The sequence below is a fragment of the Aythya marila genome, assembly GCF_965140915.1.
Source record: "Aythya marila genome assembly, chromosome: 4".
NCBI lineage: Eukaryota > Metazoa > Chordata > Aves > Anseriformes > Anatidae > Aythya > Aythya marila.
In genome coordinates this window covers 886,257-907,964 of record NC_139045.1, presented here as the reverse complement: position 1 = coordinate 907,964, position 21,708 = coordinate 886,257, and the positions used below count along the sequence as shown (strand labels likewise).

Below are 21,708 nucleotides of genomic sequence, written 5' to 3'. Positions count from 1 at the left end.
CCCCATGTTTGCTAAGGGCCCCACTGTTTTCCAGAGCTGAGCCAATAAGTGATGTTGTTTTGCGCCTCTGTGAGAGCATATTTAAGACAGGGAAAAAAACGCTGCACCACACAGCAGCTGGGAGAGTGAGAGGATTGAGCAAAACAGCCTTGCAGGCACCAAGGTCAGTGAAGAAGGAGGGGGAGAGGTGCTCCAGGCGCCGGAGCAGAAGTCCCCCGCGGCCTGTGGTGAGGACCATGGTGAAGCAGGATGTCCCCCTGCAGCCCATGGAGTACCACGGTGGAGCAGGGTTCCATGCTGCAGCCCGTGGAGGAGACCACGGTGGAGCAGGTGGCCCTGCACCGACGGAGGCTGCCGCCTGTGGAAGACCCCTGCCGGAGCAGATTCCGGGCCGGACCTGTAGCCCGTGGAGAGGAGCCCACGCAGGAGCAGGTGATCTGGCAGGAGCTGCTGCCCGTAGGGGAGCCAGGTTGGAGCAGTTTTCTCCTGAGGGATGGACCCCGTCGTACAGACCCATATCTGGAGCAGTTCTGGAAGAGCTGCTGCCTGTGAGAAGCCCACACCAGATCAGTTCATCAAGGACTGCATCCCGTGGGTGGGACCCCACAGCACAGGGGACGAGAGTGACCGAGAAGGAGCAGCAGAGAAGTGCTGTAGACTGACCATAACCCCCATTCCCCTGTTCCCCTGCGCCGCTCGGGGGGAGGAGATGGAAGAGGGTGGATGGGGGGGGGAAGGTGCTTTTGGTTTCTTTCCTTTGTTTCTCACTTCTCTAGCTTGTTAGTAATGAGCAATAAATCTTACTATCTCCTTATGCTGAGTCTGTTTTGCCTGTTACAATAATTACTGCATGATCTTCTCGTCCTTATCTCAACCTTTGAGCCCTTTTCATCATATTTTCTCCCCATTCCTCTTTAAGGAGGGGGAGTGAGAGAGCGGCTGTGGTGGAGCTCAGCTGCCCACTCGAGCAGAACCACGACAATGACAAAAAAAAGACAAAAAAAAAAAATGTTAGTATGGTTTGAGGCCATACAAAGCAAGTAAGGGTTGTCCAACAACTAAGTGTTGAGTCAGTGGGAGCAGCAAGAATTAGTAACATAAAAAGGGATAAAGCTATTTACCAGACAAACATTGCTTTTCCTTGACCATATAAGTAAGTCAGATTTGTGGCACGTTTCTGCAAAACTATTTGTCTCATTAACGCTGGATTTCTGCTAGATAAAACTCAAAGAATCCAGCCCTTAATTGTCCATATTGATATAATTTAATTCATAACATAGAATATATTGTAAATCAAACATGAAAGCAATACATACAAACTTCCTCCGTTTTTCAAACTTGCACATAGAAAGCCTTGCCTATATGGATTTCATTACTATGTATTGAAGGGGACAGGATTTCTAAGTAGCAAATGTTATTTAGAATTCACAGATTGTAAAAAGCCAGGAAAGCGAAGCATGATGCTTATCTCTCAGAGATAATACTACAAGGTCAACTGTCCTTAGGCATTTTTAATTTCCATGGCCACCATGTATTTACCAGATAATCCAAAGCCTTAACTGACTTTGGAACCGGTATAGGACAATCTTTGTCTAATGAGTTTAGGATGATATAGTTTGTCAGTCACAAGCAATGTGTCTCTTATTGCTCCTAATATCTTCTCTTGTATGTCCAACTCCCTGATGCTGAAGGGCAGCTGAACCATGTATGGTTTTACAAAATACTGGGGCAGCACAGGCTCTCCTGGCAAATTCTTAATCTGGTTTAGGTATCTCTGTGTCAGAATACAGAGTTTCTGCGTCAGGGCATTGCTCTAAAGTTGCTCCTTTGTTGTGAGTCACCGTGGTAGATTTAGCCTTTCCCAGAGAAGTAGATAATTGCCTGTACAGACTTTGTAGGCGCTGCCTCCACTGGCTAACCAGGCAAACCTCAAAGAATACTGATATGTATGAGGTTGCATATGTAAATATTATAGGTGAAAGACACAGAGAGGAGGAAATTTAGCATATGTGGATAGCAGTCATGCGTTGCCATGAATTCAGTCATGGACTTGTACTGCATAGACTGTTGATACCTTTATATGATAGCTATCTGTCTCTTACTGTGCATCAGTAATCTATCAGTTTGCTGGTAATTGCTGAGAAGTATAGTCCGTACCCATTCGACGAAAAACAAATGAACAAAGCTGCTTAAGAACATCTACCAGGAAAAAAATGTAAAAATCATGGCGTCCTAAAGTAAGGAGTACAGATTAGTAGAGTAAATTATTTCATAAAATTGGGAAGGCTTTAAGTGTAAAAGCGTTAAAAGTCCCGTGTTTTTTACATGCTAGAACATGATCTTACAAGTGTTTTTAGACCACCCTTATCGAAGGTATGTGTGTCATGTAATTGCTGCTTGCCAAGACAGCTGTCTATGCAGGAATGACCATCAGAGAAATAGCCTTGCTTGCTTGGATCTGTCCCTGGAGAGAAGGTCTTATCCTCCAGCTTTTCTCAGACACAAGACCATAGACAATAACATGCTGAGCTCTTCCAAAGTGGTATTACCATTATTAATAATGCTGCTAATGAGGAAATCTAGTTGATTAATACAGAGGAGCAATTAGCCTAGAAGACTTCTATTTCTGTATTAGATCATTTTTGGAGCACCAATGGCAGGATATTTGTTTATTTGTGGGGTTGCACAAGTGTGTGTTCTTATAACCTTATCTTACAACCTTATCCGAAATGAAAGGAATACAATTTTATTGAATTCTATTTTTTTGTTACAAAAATAAAGGAGATTCTAAAACCCTAGTTAGCTCTTCGCTCACTCTATCAAAATACTCTTTTGTATGCTAAACACAATCACACTGTAGATAGTACTTGAGAAAAGGTACATGTTCTCTTAGTGTTTATCCTGCTAAAAAATATGCTTTGACTAGTTTGCTATTATTTTTATGTTTTCATGACTTCTTAGCCAATTAGTAAGGCTCTTTTTTTTTTTTTTTTTTTTTTTTTATGTTTTCCTAATGTTAATCCCAAATTTGACAAGCCAGCTTAATGAGGCATCTTTAAAACTGGTATTGTTTTTAACCTAGGGATTTTGCCAACTCAAGGATTCTCTTGTTTCAGCCTCAGAAATGAACTCTAATAAATAGCTGAGAATTTTTCAAAGCAGGATTTCATTAAATAAATGTACAGATGACCACTGACATTATGAATAATATATGCAGGAAAAATTCAGTCTATGTTCTCAATCTTTACCCTTTGTTTACACAGTTCTTCCTTTTTAAGGCAGCCATTTCTCCCATTTGTAATAATAAATATGTAATTTTTTTCAAAGGAATGTAATGCAAGGCCAAGTAGAAAGATTCCTCAGCAGGAAAGACTTGGGAACTAAACATAGCATTGTAAAGGGAGTTAAATGATAATGTTTATTTCTGTGATCAGTCTTAGGAAAACTAATGTCAGCTTCAGTGTTAGGTGCTTTTTGAGTTTCTCCCAGGAAAGGGTCATCGTGTTTATTACTAAAGAAACAACATTCATCAACCCCCAAGTTCAGGTGCATGAATGCAGCAGCTCCAGTCTTGCTTTGGAACAGCCAAGTCACCACTAAATATAATTTAAACTTCAACAAAAAGATCTGTGCATGAGCTCCTAGGCCCAGAAGCAATTCCAGCTCATCATTGTACTTAACAGCACAGTCAGGTTTGTGGAATGCGACTGTCTAGACACAGGGTCGCCAAGATCCAGTATTTCCGACAAGCTCTCCCAGTTTCTGGAACCTAGTTTTAGATTTCTAAAATTTGTTTATCCTTAGCCCTTCAGGAAGCATGTATCTTGTTGTATCCTATAATCTTAAATCCCTGTTCTCACATGACAGAAATTGAGAATCCATCCAACTGCCTACCTCTGCAAAAACTTAAAGCAGAAGGTGGGGATAAGTGATTGAGTTTGGTCATCTGTGAGAGAAACATAAAAGGCTAGAGAGGCCTGAGGATGGAGCAGACCAAAGAGATGATTCACTCAGAGATAATGCAAGTTAAGTTTTGTTGTTTTGAAGATATAATCTACTACTACTTATAGTATAAATGTTTTTCTAAAAGAATACCAAACATACCACTTTTAAAATGTATATGTTATGTGATGAGACATAAATCTGTGATATTGAGTTGCACAAACTTTGTTAGATACAGCAATTATGCCAAACACATAAATTTTAGAAGACATACATTATGCAACAGACGTAATTTGGTGATATTTGTGTGCATAAACTTAACATTGTTAGATATGGCAAACAGATAACTTGAGAAACAGCTTAACAAGTTTTCTTACTTGTACCCAAGCTGTCGACAGACTACAGCTGCATCCTTATCAGACCATCCATCATCACAAATTGTGCCCCACAAACCATTGATAAAAATCTCTACGCGTCCTTCCTTCTTATTCTCACCATCCATCAGCCTGATGGGAGGACCTGGGAATAAATTACAGCTGTCAACCCACAACAACAGAAGCAAGAACTAGTACTTTAAGTAATTACATTCAGCATACAGGGTCAACTGATCTTTATGCTCAGCAAGCCTAATGTTAGCTGATAAAATAGTCACGTATTTTTCCCTAGCTGACAAAAGGAAGTAGTTTGTACAAAGTGTAAGGTATTATGAAATACTACTGTACTCCCTGTGCTTTGAACTTCGTAGTGCATAGGGTATAGGGCACTTGACCACAGTGGGCACAGAACAATTTTCCCTTTAATGGCAAAGACACCTGAGGTGTTTTTGTTGTGGTAGCCATCCATGGGACACCTTCTCCTTGCAAAAACGTTGTGGATAAATGTAACAATACCTTAGTTCATAAATCCATTCTCAGACCAGTTGCTACCACTTGTCTTACCACAATCTCAGCGAAAAAGTACAGCATTGTGCTGAAATTCAGTTATTATACATGCTGTTCTGTAGCGTATTTTGTATGATAGCATAATGATCTACTGTGTGTTATTAACAAAGTGTGATTATTTTTCTAGCATTTTAAATTGCTTATTCAGATATGTTCGTAATACACAATCTCACTCATGGATTAGTCAGACTTGATTAATCATGATTTGTTCAGTGCTCAGCCTATAGTTAAATTTTGAATCATTAAGTGAAGTACATATTTGATTCTTACTTACATTAAGACTCCTTTATAGTATGCAAGTAGCCTTGAAACAGTTATGAATTCCTTTGAGGTCTCTTTATACTGTTTAAGTGAGAATCACATTGTGAATCTTCTACTATGCCATCTTTATTGTCTGATTAGTATTCCTTATTTTGAATAATTGGTAAGGTTGTCCTTCATCCTTCTAATCTATTCCAAATCTCTTCTAACACTGTAAGGATGAGAAATTAATTAATTCTGCTCTTAAATAAAAGCCTATTTTGAGATACTTGCATTTGAAATTTAATTCAGATTAATTTAGGGCATGAATTACCTTAATCTGGTGCAGAGCTGGTTTAATCTGGTTTAGTTCACTGATTAAATTAGGGGAAAAAAGAAGTCTTTTTGCTTCAAATGTAATTTAAGGCATATTTTTCTCATTGGAGTTTATAGTGCCTGGACAGTTACAATTGTTTGTTTCATCAACTTTCTGTTTAGTTACATTGTCAGGATCTTATATACTAAACAAATGTTGTGGGTTTTACGGTATATTGTATTTTTAGTGTCCCTTAATGTCTGCATTTCCTCAAGTTATATCATCTACTCATATTTTTCCACTGAATTCATTCTTAAAGGGAGAAAAAATGCTTTTTTCATGTGCTGGAAAGTAAAGAGCAACAATAGAGTCTTTGTCCCCTGTCCAGTCAGGAAGCCTTTAGGAAATGTTAGACACACCATATTCATTTTGTTGTTGAAATGATGTGTTGCACTGGAAGAGTATGATTTAGGTATACATTATGGTACCCAGCTAGAGGCATGGGATATTCACAATACAGTATATCTGTTTTATTGTTAACTCATCAGCCTATGTTTTAGCATGTATTTATTTATGAGCACAAAATTAATATGACTTTCTGGTAATGGGGATGTGAGAATGTTACCATATGGATGCATTTAACTGAACCGGACCTCCTTCAGCTAAGATTACACTTTATAGGAACTTGAGCAAAGCAGCACAGATGGTTTGCATCTGTAAAGGCAGCAGTGATGATTTGGATTCCTGTTATTTTTGTTCTGAGAAGATTCTTTCTACCAAATATGATTCAACATCATCTATACATAATGGAACTGTACTGCAAAATAAAACATCCATTGGATTCTTAAAGGTTAAAAGGCTGTAAAGAAAAAAAAAGTAGAAAGAGGGAGAGACTAGAAAAGTGCATGTGGAAGTGCAGATTGTGCACTTCCACATCTTTTTATTGTGCATATCTGATACCCATAATTCTTGTTTGATTTACATCTGTAAGGATGTAATGCTTCTCACCCTTTCTTCCTGCTCCCTCTGAATTTGCCTTCTTTCTCTGTAGCTCTTTTTTTCAGACTGTCTGTATGTAAGGCCATAGGAGGATATACTATTAATTTATATTTTTCAATGTACAGTTTCCTCTCCAACTTTTGATAATATGAGGCAGTTCCTTAGAACTTGGAGAGTGCTGAGTGCAATGCAGAGTATCACTGGGAAGGGCTGAACAGTTCTAAAATCCAATGAAGATAAAGATTTAGAGAATCTAAACAGGACCACTGGAATCTGATTTTGCTACTTTACAAATTCATGCTGATCTCTCTCTACTGTTTCCTTATGATCTTCAGGAAAAAAGTGAGCTTTTCCCTTTCCTCATCTTAAATTGAGTACTTCTGCCAAACATTAAGATTTTGGGGACCCTTTTAAATACACTGTGCTTTGCTTGGATCTGTACCCACAGCATTACTCCCATTGCGATGTTACCAAAGATCTGCCTTACCAAGCGAGAGCTTATGGCTGTCATTATCTGGGTAGCAAATGAGTCTGATGTCCTCCTGATGGCTGCAGTCATGCTCTCCCCACTCTCTCCTTGAGCACTGCAGGAGGTTTGTCTCCTTCCCTGAGCAACTGACATCATCCAGCCAGATGGGAGCAGAATTCCCTTCTGAGTAGCTCTCAGGCACACTTTTTCCATACCTGCGTAACAAACACATGTACGTAATGTTTGGGTCCACGGTGATCAAAGGGCATGTGATACTTCAGCACTAGAAAGGAAATTAATTGTTTCTTAAGAAGTAAGGATTTCTCAAGCGTAACAGTGGACAGTATGAACCATGACAGAGCAGGTTCAGTTAGCATTAAAATCAATGAGAGCACTATATGCTTGTTTCCTGATAATGCGTATTTTTAAGGCATTACTGTTACATTGAACCAGACTTGAGAATGTATCACCTTTGATTAAGGCTTCTGTTCAACCAATTACATATCTGTCTCACTGACTTTGGGACTTAAAGCATGTTCTTAGTATCATATATACACGTTAATGTCAGGGTCTTGGCTTTTTTGAATGTGATCTGACATAATATGAAGGCACAACAATGACTACCTAGTGAGAGTGTATCTTCTAACCACAGCCAGTGTGAAAAATAGTTAAGAATGAATGCATGAAACTAGTGGGAATTTTTCTAAAATATATTTTTCAATACATAACAGTGTCTCAGGGCTGGACTGTGTTGTTTTTTTTGAGCTAGATCCACAAGGATTTATACCTTGTAAGTCTCTGTGATTTTTGAAGACTGTTCCATGAGCAAAGATGTTGAAGAATTGATCTTTTTTAGGTAAAGTAGAACACAACAAATTTATTATTCTCTGTGGATCACTTAGCCAAAAAGATGATTATAAGGATCTCAGTGAATAGAAACTGCTGAACCATAGACTGAGCTGAAGCTTTTTGTCCTACCTAAACTGAGGCCATAAATATTTGATGGAGACTAAGGGAAGCAGGCTTTAATGGATCATAACTCAGTAGTTTCTAGGAAGCACTCAGCTAATAATAAAACAGCCTCTTGAAGAATATAGGGTTCATGTAAATGTCTATCATCATTGTCAAGTCAAAGAGTCAGATATCTAATACCAAGTAATCTTACTTAAATCCCAGCTGCCGGCAAACCACCTGTGTATTCAGCTCTGTCCACCCATCATCGCAGATTGTGCCCCACTGCCCAGTATAATAGACCTCCAGGCGTCCCTCATGACCGCCTTTCCCACTTGTTAGCCTTAATGCACCATCTGTGTCATTAACAAGTAAGGAAAAACAAAAACAAGAATCAGTTTTTCTTAGGTCCAATTATTGTTCTGAAATAAAATGAATAGCATCATATTTTACTGTATCTCATTATTCGATTACTAAATCTAGTGCTGGTCACTGAATGCCACTTAATGAGAAGATGAAAGAAATGCCATAATGTGCGCAGGTTGTTGGAAAGTGTTGCATAATGCAGTTGCTTAAGAGCCAGAGAAGAAGTGTGAGATTTTGATCCCCCAAGCCCTTATTACACACCAAGTTCACAGGAATGGGTTCTAATTGCATGATGTCATTGTACAGACACCCTATCATTTTCTTTGTATATTCTGCTCTTTCCCATTGCTTTTATGTTCTACTGTTACTGATAGATGCGATACATGGTTAAGGCATGCCCTGTACAGTAAATGCCAGTTAGCATGCTGCAGAAGAACCAAGGCTTTGTGTGGAATAATGGTTTTCTGTACCTCTAAAATTTCCACAGGCAACAGCCAGCTCTTTTTGATACTGCCACAACACGTTATTACTGGGGCAGGTTTGTGCAATTGCAGACTTTAAAAATTCTCTCTCCAAAGACAACAGTTCTGCATGTGTCACTGTTGTTCTTGTGTGTTTATTGGTAACTGAACTACCTGCAAGAGGCGTACAGGAGACACCGGCATCTTCTTTGTGGCCACAGTTGTGTTCCTGCCAGGAGCTTTTTGGACACTGTTCTATAGATAGCTCGTTTCCTGTACAGCGCACTTCATCCAGCAGCACGGGGCCTGAGCCTTCTCCAAAGTAAGCCTGGCTCCATGCCTTGGCAACACCCCTGTCAAAATGGAACAAACACCGAGTCAAGTACAGGCAAGCTGAAGAGTCTTGGATGCAGTGGGAACAGCTAAAATCTTGCATATCCAGCTTCTAAAATAGCAAACAGGACTGCCTGAGAAGCTGCTGCTCAGGTAACCAGCTGACAGTGCGGCCCATTTTATACCTCTACTGCAATGTCATTCTGTGCTCAGCTTCCATCTCAGCTTAAGTTCAACTACAGCTGAACTTAAGCATGCTGTTTTGACATTTCCATAGTTTGAACATGTTTTTGACATCAAATTCCGTTGTTTCATATTTATGACACTTTCCTTTTCTGTCTCTTAATTTTTAAGAATAACATTCCTAAAAAAATATTGTAGATTTACAGATGGGTACAAGGCTTCCACTTTTAATTTTCATCTAATATTTATATGCAGTCATAATAATCCTATAGATTCCTACAGCAACTTTCATCTGTTAACCTCAAAGCATATCAAACAAATCTCAAATACATATCTGAAGCAGCTAAACATGACTGTTCTCCATTTAGTCATTTAAAAACCATGGTAAAGAGATCATAAGTGAATTGACAATGTCATAAGGTAAATTAGTTGTAGAAATAAGAACAGCAAACAGACCAGTAAGTACCCTTATGCTTGTTATACGTGTTATGTCAGCACAGGGCATTTTGAGCACAAAAACCTACATAAACTGAAAACACTCCATTGGTTCAGCATTACAGAAATCATGCAATGTTGAACACTTTATGATCTATCAGGATTTTTCCACTTCTATTTGTTAAGATAAAATGTCTTTCATATCTAAATGATTTTTAATGGTTTGTTTTCCTTCCACTCAATGGTTTCTCCATTCATATATCCAGTCTTGTTTTTATGCAAGTGTTTTCAATATCTGTCTTATTATGAATATCATTACATAACACCTAGCAGGAAAGGTATACTCAGTTTATACTGAAAACGTGACAGATCTTGGCTTTTTTGTTTCAGACTGTAGTCATTCAAACTCTTAAAAGACTTTTGCAAAGGTGTGTCAGAATTGTCCATTGCTGTGATCTCAATGTGAGTTGCATTAGTTCACGTTTTTAAGGCAATGCTTTATTGGTCCGTATATGGATTTAGATAGATATGGGTTTCATTTCTACTGCATTGTGTAAAGCTATACAATCTGTTCTCTCTTTTTATAGGAAAACAATACTAAATTTACAGTTTGTGATCATACAAATTACTGATAAACAGTAAAAGGGGTATGGGAAAAATAGCAACAATAAAAGGCTTACAAAAAGTTAAACCAAGATCAGAAAAAGGTTCTATGAAAAGGAAGGAAGTAGGAAGTTGTGGTTGATATCATGTAGATGATATGTGCCCAGTAAATAAAAGCACATATGAGAAAGGTAAATTAAATAATCTGTGTTTTGCATTTGTGTCTTTTTTTAAATCTATTTGTTTTTCAAATTGTTAAGCTGAAGTGTTAAGCTCAATCTTAAAAGTGCTGTGATTTTTCAGACTGTTTCTCTGATGACCAGATGCCTTCTTCAACCGGTGGGGTGCACAGAAAATATCAAAAAGCAAGTCTTATTTACTCAGTAGGGAGATGAGCTGTGATCTGCAATTGCTTCAGAGGAGTAATTGAGCAAAACAAAAATATCCTCGAGCACTTAGCAAGTAACATTTTAGCAAAACACATTCTGCTTTCTTCTGGGAATTTATCAGGGCAAATTAGTAAATTCAGTCTGCAGCTAGTACCTCTAGTACCTTTTTTTTTTTTTGAGAGACAGAGGTTTTTAATGAGACGTTACCTTTTCTTTAGAATGACCTTTCTAATTCCAAATAACATATCAACATGCATGGTCATCTAATGATGATGATCCTACCATTAATCATATACACAAGAGGGTTGAGCTGACATTACACAATCTTTACATGCTACTAATACCTGTAATGCCTTTCTTTGCCTTTTTTTTTTTTAACTTAGTCTTTTCTACATTAACCTTAGACTTAAAAGGAAAATAAACTAGGGAAAAATGGAAGTCTGGATTCAAAGGGGCATGTTGGTTACCACACAGCTCACCAGTAGATTTAGAAGCTTTGTAAGTACAGCACAGATCTCAGCCTTTTGAACTAATTTGCATGGCACCAGCAGGAGTACACGGCCTCAGTTTCAGGTTAAAAAATGAGTGCACTCTGTGGGCTACCAGTTAACACCATAAAACTTGCTGCCTTCACCACCACTTCTTTTAATTCTTCATAACTCCAGCAGAGTTTTGCAGGTGAGTTCTATCCCAATCTCCTCTACACTGACCTGTTTAGTTCTCAGCCCAGGCTGTCTCATATGTAATCTCCTAGTCCTCCTTGGTTTTATATCTTAGTATCATTTCTGCATCTTGCTCCTCATTCTTTCCCTCTCCAACCCATCTGCCTTTCATCCCAGTTGTCCCTGTCTCCTTTGTCTGTGATTGAGCAGTTCTCTTTGCCTCCCAGCTCTTCAGCGTCTTTCCTCATGCACTGGATAGCTATCCTCTGTGTGGTACCAAAATCACCCCCGGCTGTTCAGAAGAGGGGCAAGAAAATCCTGTTGTGCTGCTATGACTAGATTATGGACCATGCTTAGTTCAGACAGAATCACTTGCAACTTCAGCTGGTATCTACTTCAAAACTTCAGACTGGTATCTACTCAGTGCATGCAAGCTGACAGTTTTCAGAGGTTCATGACTTAAATCTTCAGAGATTCTCATGGGTAGGCCAAAAAGATTATCCTTTCTGACAGGAGCAGTGCTCTCACTCCAAAGCAAGAAGGCTGTTAAACACTTCAGCTGAATGGAAATGGATGAAAAGATTGCAACAGTAAAAGCAACTTCCTTGTCTTCACCTAGGGATTTTGATTGCAACTTTTCTGAAATTGTAATGCATGTTCAATAAAAAGTCAGAATTTATTCTGAGAAAGATCCTTCGTCTGTCTTACAGACAAAACTGCATCTATCACATAACACTGGAAATTGGATCGTATAAAACAAAGTTCCAGGGACTTGAAAGTATTGGCACTGTACCTGATCTTTCTATAAATAAATGTAGTTCCTGCTTTGAAGAATAAGTGCAATTTTAAAGGAATATCTTTGGAAAACTCCAGGCTATGTATATTACTACCTTCCCTGCTTTGCTGCTGGAGTAGAAAACATGTAGAAAAACAAACCCAAGGCCAAGCTGCCGACAGACAACTTCAGCATCTGCGTCATCCCACTGATCATCACAGATAGTGCCCCACTGGCCCGCATGGTAGACTTCTACTCTTCCTTCGTAAGCGTTGTTCCCACCAGCCAGCCGGATCAGAGTAAAGACAGAAGCTGTGATCAAACACAGATTATAGGAACAGGTCATTTTGTTACCCTGATAGTAAAGGGAAAAGAGGGTTTCTCTGACACTGCTCAAGAATTAGATTTTAATTTTTCTAATTAGATGGAAAACCTGAAATTAAACTTGCTAGAAAATAGCAAGTTTCCCCTGAGCTCCACTCTCGGAAGATGAAAAATATTATACAGACAAGAAACCATACTGCTCTCGAGTTTCTTAATTGTCCACAGATACTTAGGACCAAGTACTACACTCAGTGGTGTAGTCAGTCAGTGGTTGCACTTCTACCACTAATGGCAACATTGGTCCCAGAAGACAAAATCTGTAAGAGGCAAAAAATTCTTTCATTGCCACAGAAGTAGAATTTCACCCTCATGTTTTCATGTCAAAGCATGGAAATCTCATTGACTATAATGCCTCACTTTAATTGTGCAAGCATTGTGTCCTTCCTTAACCTGTCAGCCTGTTTCTGAGATGTGGTGTCAGTTTTGGTCTTTTCAAATAATTAGACCTTTTGTGGTGCAGCAGTAAATGTTCTTGGAAGCATCACTTCCACAGAAAGCTATAACAGAAACAGCTTAAAATCATGTAAAAAATTAGTCACTTTTGTATTTAAAAGGTTATTTCAAAGTTTAACCATATATAGCATTTGAATGATGTACAATGTGATTCATTTTTGCGTATACTTTCCAAGCAATTAATGCTACTTCATCTATTTCTTGGCTGAAAAAAAAAAAACGAGGGAATTTCTCCAAGTCTATCTTCTGTGGTGTGAAATGGTTTTTTGTTGTTATTGCTGGTTTTGTTTCTTTTGTAATTACTTAAAATGCTAATGGCAGTAGAATCTGCAGAACAGGCAACTTCAGAAAACTTCATCTAGTCTGCAGAATCTCACGATCAATTTAACTAATTTTAGATATCCTGGGCTCTGAATTATTGATAATCTCGCTTTCAGCATTACTGAAACAGACAAAAAGCCTTCAATATATTTATCTAAACAAAACAAGCTTTTCTGGTGAAAATTTTTATAAGCAGAAGGAAAACCTTATGATCAAAAAGTATAATTTTCCAAATGTATAGTTTTCAGTTTCTTCAGGCAAAACTGTCTCTTTCCTTGGCCTTCAAGTTCTTTCCTAGCTTAAGGATTTTTCTATCATCTACACTACTGTTTTCTAAATTAAGAATAAAATTATGGTTTGGGAAGTCATTCATCAAAATATTCCACATGAACAGTGGAGCTTTAGGACAAAAATGCATCTACCTTTGGGTAGGAATGCAAGTAGGAGAGGAAAAGAAGCACAGGGTTGGCTGCAGCAATACGACATGTTTTGCTTACAGCTGAAGAGACTGCCACTGCCAGCTTCTCAGCACTGCCAGCCTTCCTTGAGGTCAGCAGCATTTTAAACCTGGTGGCATAACTGCCTATTTAGATGCTGTTTATCACGTCAGTTAAAATAATATGAAATATCTTAAAAGCCTTGATAATACATTTTCCTGGTATTGTATGAGTGATGTGTGAGGTGGCAATCTTCAGGTAGGAGGTCTCAGGCCTGCTGTTTTAAATGTACACAGAATAGGACAAACACTTTATAGCTCCTTGTGCAATGCCAGCCACAGTCACAGTAAGGAATGTAAGCCCAAGACGCATCAGACACTTCTGTACTAAAGTTGTGTTTAGCCTTTGAGTGAAATTGGTGCTCCTCCCTATTGTTCAAGAAAAGCTAACAAATTGATGTGTAGTGTGTGGCTACCAAAGAACCTCTGAGTGAGTAAGTAAATAAATAAATACATAACATGAGAGGGATAAATGATCCTACTTTTACAGCCAGAAGTCCCTTGGGGGATTCTAGCTTCTTCACCCTTCCTCACAACCTGGATCTCAAACCAACATTTTGCTTCTTGATTATAAAAATGTAAAAGGTGGTTCTTCTAAGTTGCAGCTTGCACAGCATAGTGGAATCTGAAATAGTTAATGATGCTATGAGTCAATCTGTTTAATTTCCTGTTCCAAGAAGTCTAATAAAGTTTATTTATTTAATAATGATTAATTATTACTGCTTCCATTTAAATAAGGTAAATACCAAATGTTGTGTTTTTGTTTTTTTTACCCAGGGAAGAGCTACATGTGACAGCAGCAGCCACTTTTTGAGGACATGTTCCATCCTGCCAGATGTCTTTTTCACATGACAATATAGTTGCTTCATCACCACGACAACGCACTTCACTCCAGTAAACAGGAATAAGGCCCAGTCCAGAAAATGGTATGTGTTTTGCTGTACCTTTTTCACTGTAAGAAGAATAATCAGGATGTTAGAGCTGGGGGCAAGGGGAGTGGAACATTTGTTTGTGAAATCTGTTCATTCCTGGTACTTATATATAAATCTTGGGGTAGAAAATGTCCTAACTGAAACCAGGACAAAAAGAAAGGGCTTTCTTGAACAGGGTAAAGTCATCATGTTTTCATACAGTTCAGCATTGTCTTCTGCACAGAGCAAAGTAACAGTGTTACATATGTGACCCAGATCTTGACATTTTGTCATGGGATATTTTAGTATACTGGTCTGTGCTACTGCAAGGCCAGTCGCATTCCTGTTCTCCCAGTTCTTAACTACAAAAATCAACACAGAAGTTCCTTCCACAGTCCATATGTGAACCTACAGTACCATCCCACAACAGATACACTTCCAAGAGAAATAATGCAAAGGGGCCTTTCACTTTTCTCCTCTCCCAATATGCATGTCATACAATATGGTTATGATATGGGGCTGTAAAATCACCTCATGCTACATTAGATCAGGGTCATGTTCATTATTGTCTTTTCAGCCATTCCCATCCATCCATCCATCCATCCGTCCGTCCGTCCGTCCATGCATCCATCCATCCATCTCCTGAACATTTATAAACAGCTTCCTTTCCTTCCCAGACTGAATCTACTCACTGAATGTTCTTATCTTCCATATAATGCCCAACAAAAATAAATTAAAAACAAAACCCAAGTATTGTAAAGTCAAAAGAGCAGAAAAATGGAAGCACTAAAACCTAGTGAATTCACCTTGTGGTGTATAGATCCACATTTCTGCCAAATACTCAAGACAACATAAACATAAACTTTCAACTACATGCTATTTCAAATACTTTCAAATACTTGCTTTTTTTTTTTTTTTTTCTCCTGGATTCAGGTTTAAGTCATTTCTGTTAAAAAGACCAAGCCATTTACTCATATCACTGAACTACTTTTGCTAATAGCAGTCTTGTTCAGCTGAAATGTTTATTGGAATGGTATGGATATGGAAGGCAAAAAGGACTTAAATTAGAATGAGGAAAGGAAATATTGCATGTAGACAGCTAAGTCATAAGCAAAATCACAGCCTCCAGATGGCTGAACTTTTATCCCATCTAATCCTTATATTTTTTAAGTTGGCATGGTGTGTCGAGATTAATATTGAACATTATAAAACAGCTTAGATATTGTTCTGGCTTGCAGTCTTAAAAAGTGGAATAACCATTAGGAATGCCACAATGAATATATGGTATCCTAGCCCCCTGCTGCTTGTAGGAAACATAATCACTTCTTTGATATGTAACTGCAAGAAAAGTTAGAAAGGCAATAAATCCAGCCATACTTTGCGGCTTATTGAGAATCTGCAAACTGAATGGAGTTCTAAGGGAGGATATCCAAGTAATATTTGTTTGCCTAACTTGGATAACATTGATTTTCTAGAAGCTGAATTTGCATTTTTTAAGATTCCTGAAGGTATGGGCATTTTCTTCCTTTTCCTCAGTTTTGTCTTGCTATTGGAATTGCAACATCACTATAGGCATTATCTACAGATGAATGACTAAATTACATTAAAAGGTCCTGTTGATTAAATCCCCTCTGACAGCAGAGGGAAACAGTGGTCAATAAGGACAGTGAGCTGTTAGCACAGTTCAGGGACTTTCAAACACTGCAATATTACCATGACCCTATAAAATGTTTTCATGAGAATGTAAAACTGCAAAATTTGATTTTTTTGTGTCTAGTTATTGAAGTGTAACAGTAAAATTAACCATACAGATTATCTAGTTGCAGGAAGATGCACACAGCAAAAACACCACATTTCCCCAAAAATCTAGAATGCCTCCCATATGTCTTTTTGTAAGATATTATGGACAATTACCAGGGTAACACCATGATGCTGGAAAACAGGAATATTCCTAAGATTAGGAGGCCATGGAAAAGCTAATTCTGACCACATTTACATTTTTGTAGATTCAGTAACTTAACAAGAGCTGCCCTTAATTGACATTTACATAAGCGAGATTAGGATCAGACCTCATATTTCTGTGCTCATGGACATCTCCTGGATGAGAGATCTAAAGCAGATTTTGTTTTACTTTGAAAGCACAGATCTACCCTGCCTCTGCTCTTCATCAGATCCCACACACAGCTTTCAGATGAAATACTGATTCTCACAGTGGCCTCTTTGAAATATAACACAACTTAAAGATGCAAAAGATCACCCTTTACACTGTAATATCATTAAAATAAGTCCACTGACTTTTACTCAGATTAAAACTTACCCAAGTGCAAGCTGCCGACATATGACTGTTGCATCGTTATTGTCCCAATGGCTGCCACAGATTGTTCCCCAGACTCCATTCAAATAAACCTCCACTGTGCCTTCAAACTCATTCTTGCCACCTTGGAGTCTCACTGACCCTAGTTAAAAGAAGAAAGTTAGGTCTCCAAGATGGTCCATCGCTCATTTATCCTACATAATAGACTCCGAATTTGTTTTTCCCTCAGCAGAGTGAATTCCTGTTTCATGCACTACCATCTTACATTGCACACTTTGAGTAAGCTAAGAAGTACTCAGTCATATCTAACATATATATGTGATATATAAAAGCAGACAATCTTATTCCATAACTTTTCTGACTCTTCTGATGCTACAACCTAGTTAAAGGTCTAACCACCAAAAGAAAGTATGTACAGACTGCATAATCATTTAAATGTGGTTTAAAAAAATGTACCCAGATGAGCAAAATCTATCTATATATGAATGTTACGCTTTTATCTTCCTCCTAAGTCCATCCAGCATTAAAAAAAAATAAAAAATAAAAATAAAAAAACATGGATTGCATAGCTTTTGCTCTGAGCCATGTAAGATTATGTATGTCATGTATGTAAGTAGTTTATTTTAGCCAAAGAATGCATTTGTTCATACTTGTTCTCAGACAGGAATACGCTTGATATAGTTCTATTAATTCTCGAGGGGTTTTAAGGAAATTCTCAGACAAAACAAGCTAAAAACATTAGGAATTTTCTAAAATAAGTGGGAAAAAAGTCGTCTTCTTGGGAGCAACAACACACAAATCCAAGAAAATTAATAGATTTTGCATTTTTATATTACAGTAGTTTTACTTGAGGTGCAAAATGTATCTGCTGTTGAATGTAGCCAAGTGACACTTATAAAGGTGGGAGAAAGCTGATTATAGGTCTAAATCTACAGAAGCAGAACAGAGTCAGAACAGTAATTCAGCAAGAATAAATTTCTGTTAAATTATCAAAAAGACTAATTGTGTGCATTAATATTGCCTGAAATCTCAGTTAATCCATCTGCCTCTGCCCTGTGATCTACTTAAAATCAGAAGCTATGCCATCATCCAGCTTGCAGCATTTTTAGCAGTAGAAGAGAAAAGTCAATGTTTGTCCCTGCCTTCTGTGTTCATATATGAGTATATAATAATAATTATAATAATAGCAAAAATAGGTCGATCTACTTTTTCTTCTCAGCTTTCACTCAGATTGTGTTCTGGTTTGAATTTAGTTCAGTATAGTTTATAAAACTCCCAAGCCAAATGACTGCCAAATGACTTGAGGAATTAATTAACCTCAAATTTGATTTTGTGTGTTCCTTTTTGCCTCCTATTTATTTTCTCAGCGGTAACTTACTGTGCAGTAAACTACAAACAAAAGTTATTCATCTTATGTTACAGGGTGAGCTATCATTCAGCACAGAGAATGATTAATGGATTAGTTATAGCAACACTGTAGACATATTGCTTGTTGTTTTTCTGTCTTTATAGTATTTGTTTTCGTGCTTCTCTGCCACATGCAGACAGGCTCTGGAATTTTGTTTATTTCTGCTCCTCACCAAACTTTTGCGTAGATTATTATTTCCACTTCAAATATCGATTGTAGTCATAGCAAAATGATTCCTGCCATTCCAGAAATTGTGTTTGAAGATGTCGTCTCCATAAACGAGTTTATTTTTGTACATGATTGCTTAAGGTCCTGCATGACACCTATTGAAGTCGATACAGTGTTTCCTGAGTGCACGATACAGCAGTTCTTTGCAAATATTTGGATAAGGGTGTACTAGACAATTATAATTATCTTCTAAAGTCTCCATGGCAGAATGTGTCTCACTGCTCTTTCTATACTTGCAGAATTCCCAGTGACAACAGTGGAAGAATTTATTCATGTGCACAGAGTAAAAAATAATACCAGAGATAACTTTCACACACCAGCAAGCCTTTTTCCAACAATTAAAAACAAAATAAATTTGAAATCCTTTGCCTGTCTGATGGAAGCCTCATGAATGAAGTCTGAGAAGCATGGAGATCTCGCTGTGGACATGTACTGTTAAACAAAGAAAACAGACTTTACCCTGCTGCCCACTTGCCCAGAGAACCCCAGGTGACTTATGTTCCTCCTTGAGGTGGAAAAACATACTACTGGTATCAGGAAGGGACAAAGATTGGAAGGGACAGAGCCTTATTTCCATGCACCTCTGTGACAAGACCTATAGAAAACCAAAAAATGAAGGATTAAAAAAAAAATAATCTCATATCTCAACAAAATATTTTGGTTTGCCTTTTTCCTGCAGATTTACAGCTGCTTATAGGAACACCAACATTCTTTGAAAGACAGTAGAATATATAACAGACCTGTGTTTATCTCACAAAAAAATAAAACAAAATAAAGAACCAGCTACCATCATATGGGAAAAAGACACAATATGATCATTAAAGGTATATTTTTAACAAATTTGATATATTCTTAATTTTCACCTATAATTTAATCTAGAGGGAAATAAAGAGAAAGCCTATTCTTACATGTAACTAATATTAAACCTTTAATTACATCTTAAGTATAATAGAGCCAACTGAATATATGGTATAACAAAACTATTTCTAACATGGTTGCATTGATTCATACTTTTCTCTTAGGCAGGTGTTGATATCTACAGCTATGCCTAACCTAAAATATCCATGGCAAAATCAAGCATTCGCTCTTCTGGAAAAACAGTAAGCCTTTTTTTTAATTGAAAGTTGAACCCCCCCGAAAGGTTGCTTAGTATTTTATGAAGCCCAATCTAAGTGTTTCTTTCTCAGTATTCCAGCACTGAATCTAACAAAAGTAAAATGATACAGTACTCTGTATGTTTCATATGCACTTTGAAGTATGTGTTAGCTTATGATGTCATAATTATGTAGCAAGCAAACCAAAGAGCAAATTAATGAGAAAATGATTGTTCTGTAGTTTATTCAAAATGTTGCAGTATTCAGCCCCTGGTAGTTATTTTACTGGATCAAGAGATACATTAATTACAGTAAAATGGATACCTCAAAAAACATAACAGAACTGTAAAATATATCACTATGCTTCAATAGGTTATTTTTCCTTTCCAATAGACTTTCCAAAACTTTTACTTTGTAACAGAACAGATTTATTTCATGTGCAAATGGATCACAGGGAATTGCAATCTGACCAACATTATCTGCCATCATGTATATTTATGCTATATTACTATTATTAGCTGATGACTCTATCTTTGTTGTTAAGAATGTGTTAGCATCTTCATTGTAGGGTAGTCAGTGTTTGCCTAGTTAAAATGAACAGGAAACCCTTTTACTTCATAGGTAGCAAGAAAAAACAATATTTAGTCTAATCAAAAGGATACCAGTAAATCTTAATTTTATTAATCCTTAATTCTTAATTTCACTGGTTAAGTCTTCTATTGTTACATTTTAACACCACAAGTCCATACTGCACTTCAACATGTGTGTTCCAAGTGGCTTCCTTCTGTGCTTTCCCTAGGGCAGCTCTGCAGGAGAGCATTTGAGTAACTTCTCAGCAAACAGGTCTAGCTTCAGTATATGTAATGGAACATCTAGGTTTGTGGAGTTGTAGATAATAGCACAATCTCATATTTTTTCAGGTGCAAGTTTTGAGCTGGTTTGGTTGCTGAAGAAAACTAAACATGATGGGAGCAGAGCTAGCACAGTAATAAATATTCTGGCTAGCATGCAGTGCTCTGAGAAATGCACAGAGTTCAACAAGGTGTCAAGCCTCTAAGCACCAAGCTCAATAGCAGGGAATGCAAATGAGTACAGGGACCCTGCCCATAGCTCTCAGTGCCCTCCTCAGCACTGGTCAGAAAGAGGAAGGAGCCCCTGCAGGAGAGGTAAATTGACCCCACAAGAATAAGAGAAAAGGACACATGAACACAGAGTGGGACTGGCAGGTAGCTTTAGGACACATATTGTGGTCCTAGGATGGCATTCATTCAACCCTTTATTGAAGAATACAGATTTACCACCTTCACAGAAACTCAATCATTTATATACACTCAAAATGTGTACGCATTTCTTTCAATTACGTTCTGCCTGAGGTTACTGATGGTCAATCACATTGTTTACATACAGTTTGGTAATTTTAATTGCCCTGGTATCTGCCCAAGTCAGAATCTTTCCTATCTGCTATCGCTGTTTAAAAGAGATTAAGTTATACTTGCAAATGCAAGGAAGTAAGGGTATCCAGTGGGTGCTGCTGAGACTTGCTCAGCAGCACCTGCCATACAGACTCAAGCTGAGACACAGCAATTAAAAAAAAAAAAAGAGGAAAACTGCCCAGACAACTTTTAATAAACTCCAAAAAGAAGTGCTTCAAAGGAATTGTGCTTTATACATGTACAACACAAGTGGTCCACTTGGCTCTTCTGCTCTACCATTCCCATGCCCAGAGATGCTGGATAACTTCAAACCCTATTTTATTTTCTACATTTCACTGAGAACAAGCATTGTTACTACGTGTGGCTGAATTGAAAATAGAATGAGAATCACTTCATTTTTGCTCGTGTAAGTACTGCCATGATAGGGTTTATGATAAAGGTGTACCAGTATTTTCTTCATAACACCTGTGTTCAAAGGCTTGTAGTTTGGCTATAAAATGTAGATTTTCAAGAGTAATTATAAGGAGAGTTTTCCTGTGCCTTCTCCTCTGGTGCTACATTCAGAGGTCTGAAGGAAAGCAAAAGAAATATTACAATTCTG

The 21,708-nt window shown here is 37.7% G+C and overlaps 2 protein-coding genes across 5 annotated transcripts in view; one reads left to right on the top strand and one right to left on the bottom strand.

Moving 5' to 3' along the window:
* METTL14 (methyltransferase 14, N6-adenosine-methyltransferase non-catalytic subunit) overlaps window positions 1-21,708 on the top strand; it is an 89,527-nt gene that overhangs the window by 24,287 nt on the left and 43,532 nt on the right. For all 3 annotated transcript variants that reach the window (XM_082759768.1, XM_082759769.1, XM_082759770.1), the window contains 4 exons: window positions 14,497-14,645; window positions 18,820-19,069; window positions 19,260-19,404; window positions 19,603-19,680. The gene's annotated coding sequence lies outside the window, so the exon portion shown is untranslated. The remainder of the gene's footprint in view (window positions 1-14,496; window positions 14,646-18,819; window positions 19,070-19,259; window positions 19,405-19,602; window positions 19,681-21,708) is intronic.
* Window positions 1-21,708, bottom strand: part of PRSS12 (serine protease 12) — a 45,121-nt gene that overhangs the window by 19,498 nt on the left and 3,915 nt on the right. For both annotated transcript variants that reach the window (XM_082759767.1, XM_082759766.1), the window contains exons 2-8: window positions 16,948-17,086; window positions 14,493-14,671; window positions 12,227-12,377; window positions 8,860-9,038; window positions 8,073-8,214; window positions 6,926-7,122; window positions 4,320-4,461 (exon numbers count right to left, since the gene is read on the bottom strand). In XM_082759767.1, the coding sequence (XP_082615893.1) occupies window positions 4,320-4,461; window positions 6,926-7,122; window positions 8,073-8,214; window positions 8,860-9,038; window positions 12,227-12,377; window positions 14,493-14,671; window positions 16,948-17,086 (1,129 nt within the window). The remainder of the gene's footprint in view (window positions 1-4,319; window positions 4,462-6,925; window positions 7,123-8,072; window positions 8,215-8,859; window positions 9,039-12,226; window positions 12,378-14,492; window positions 14,672-16,947; window positions 17,087-21,708) is intronic.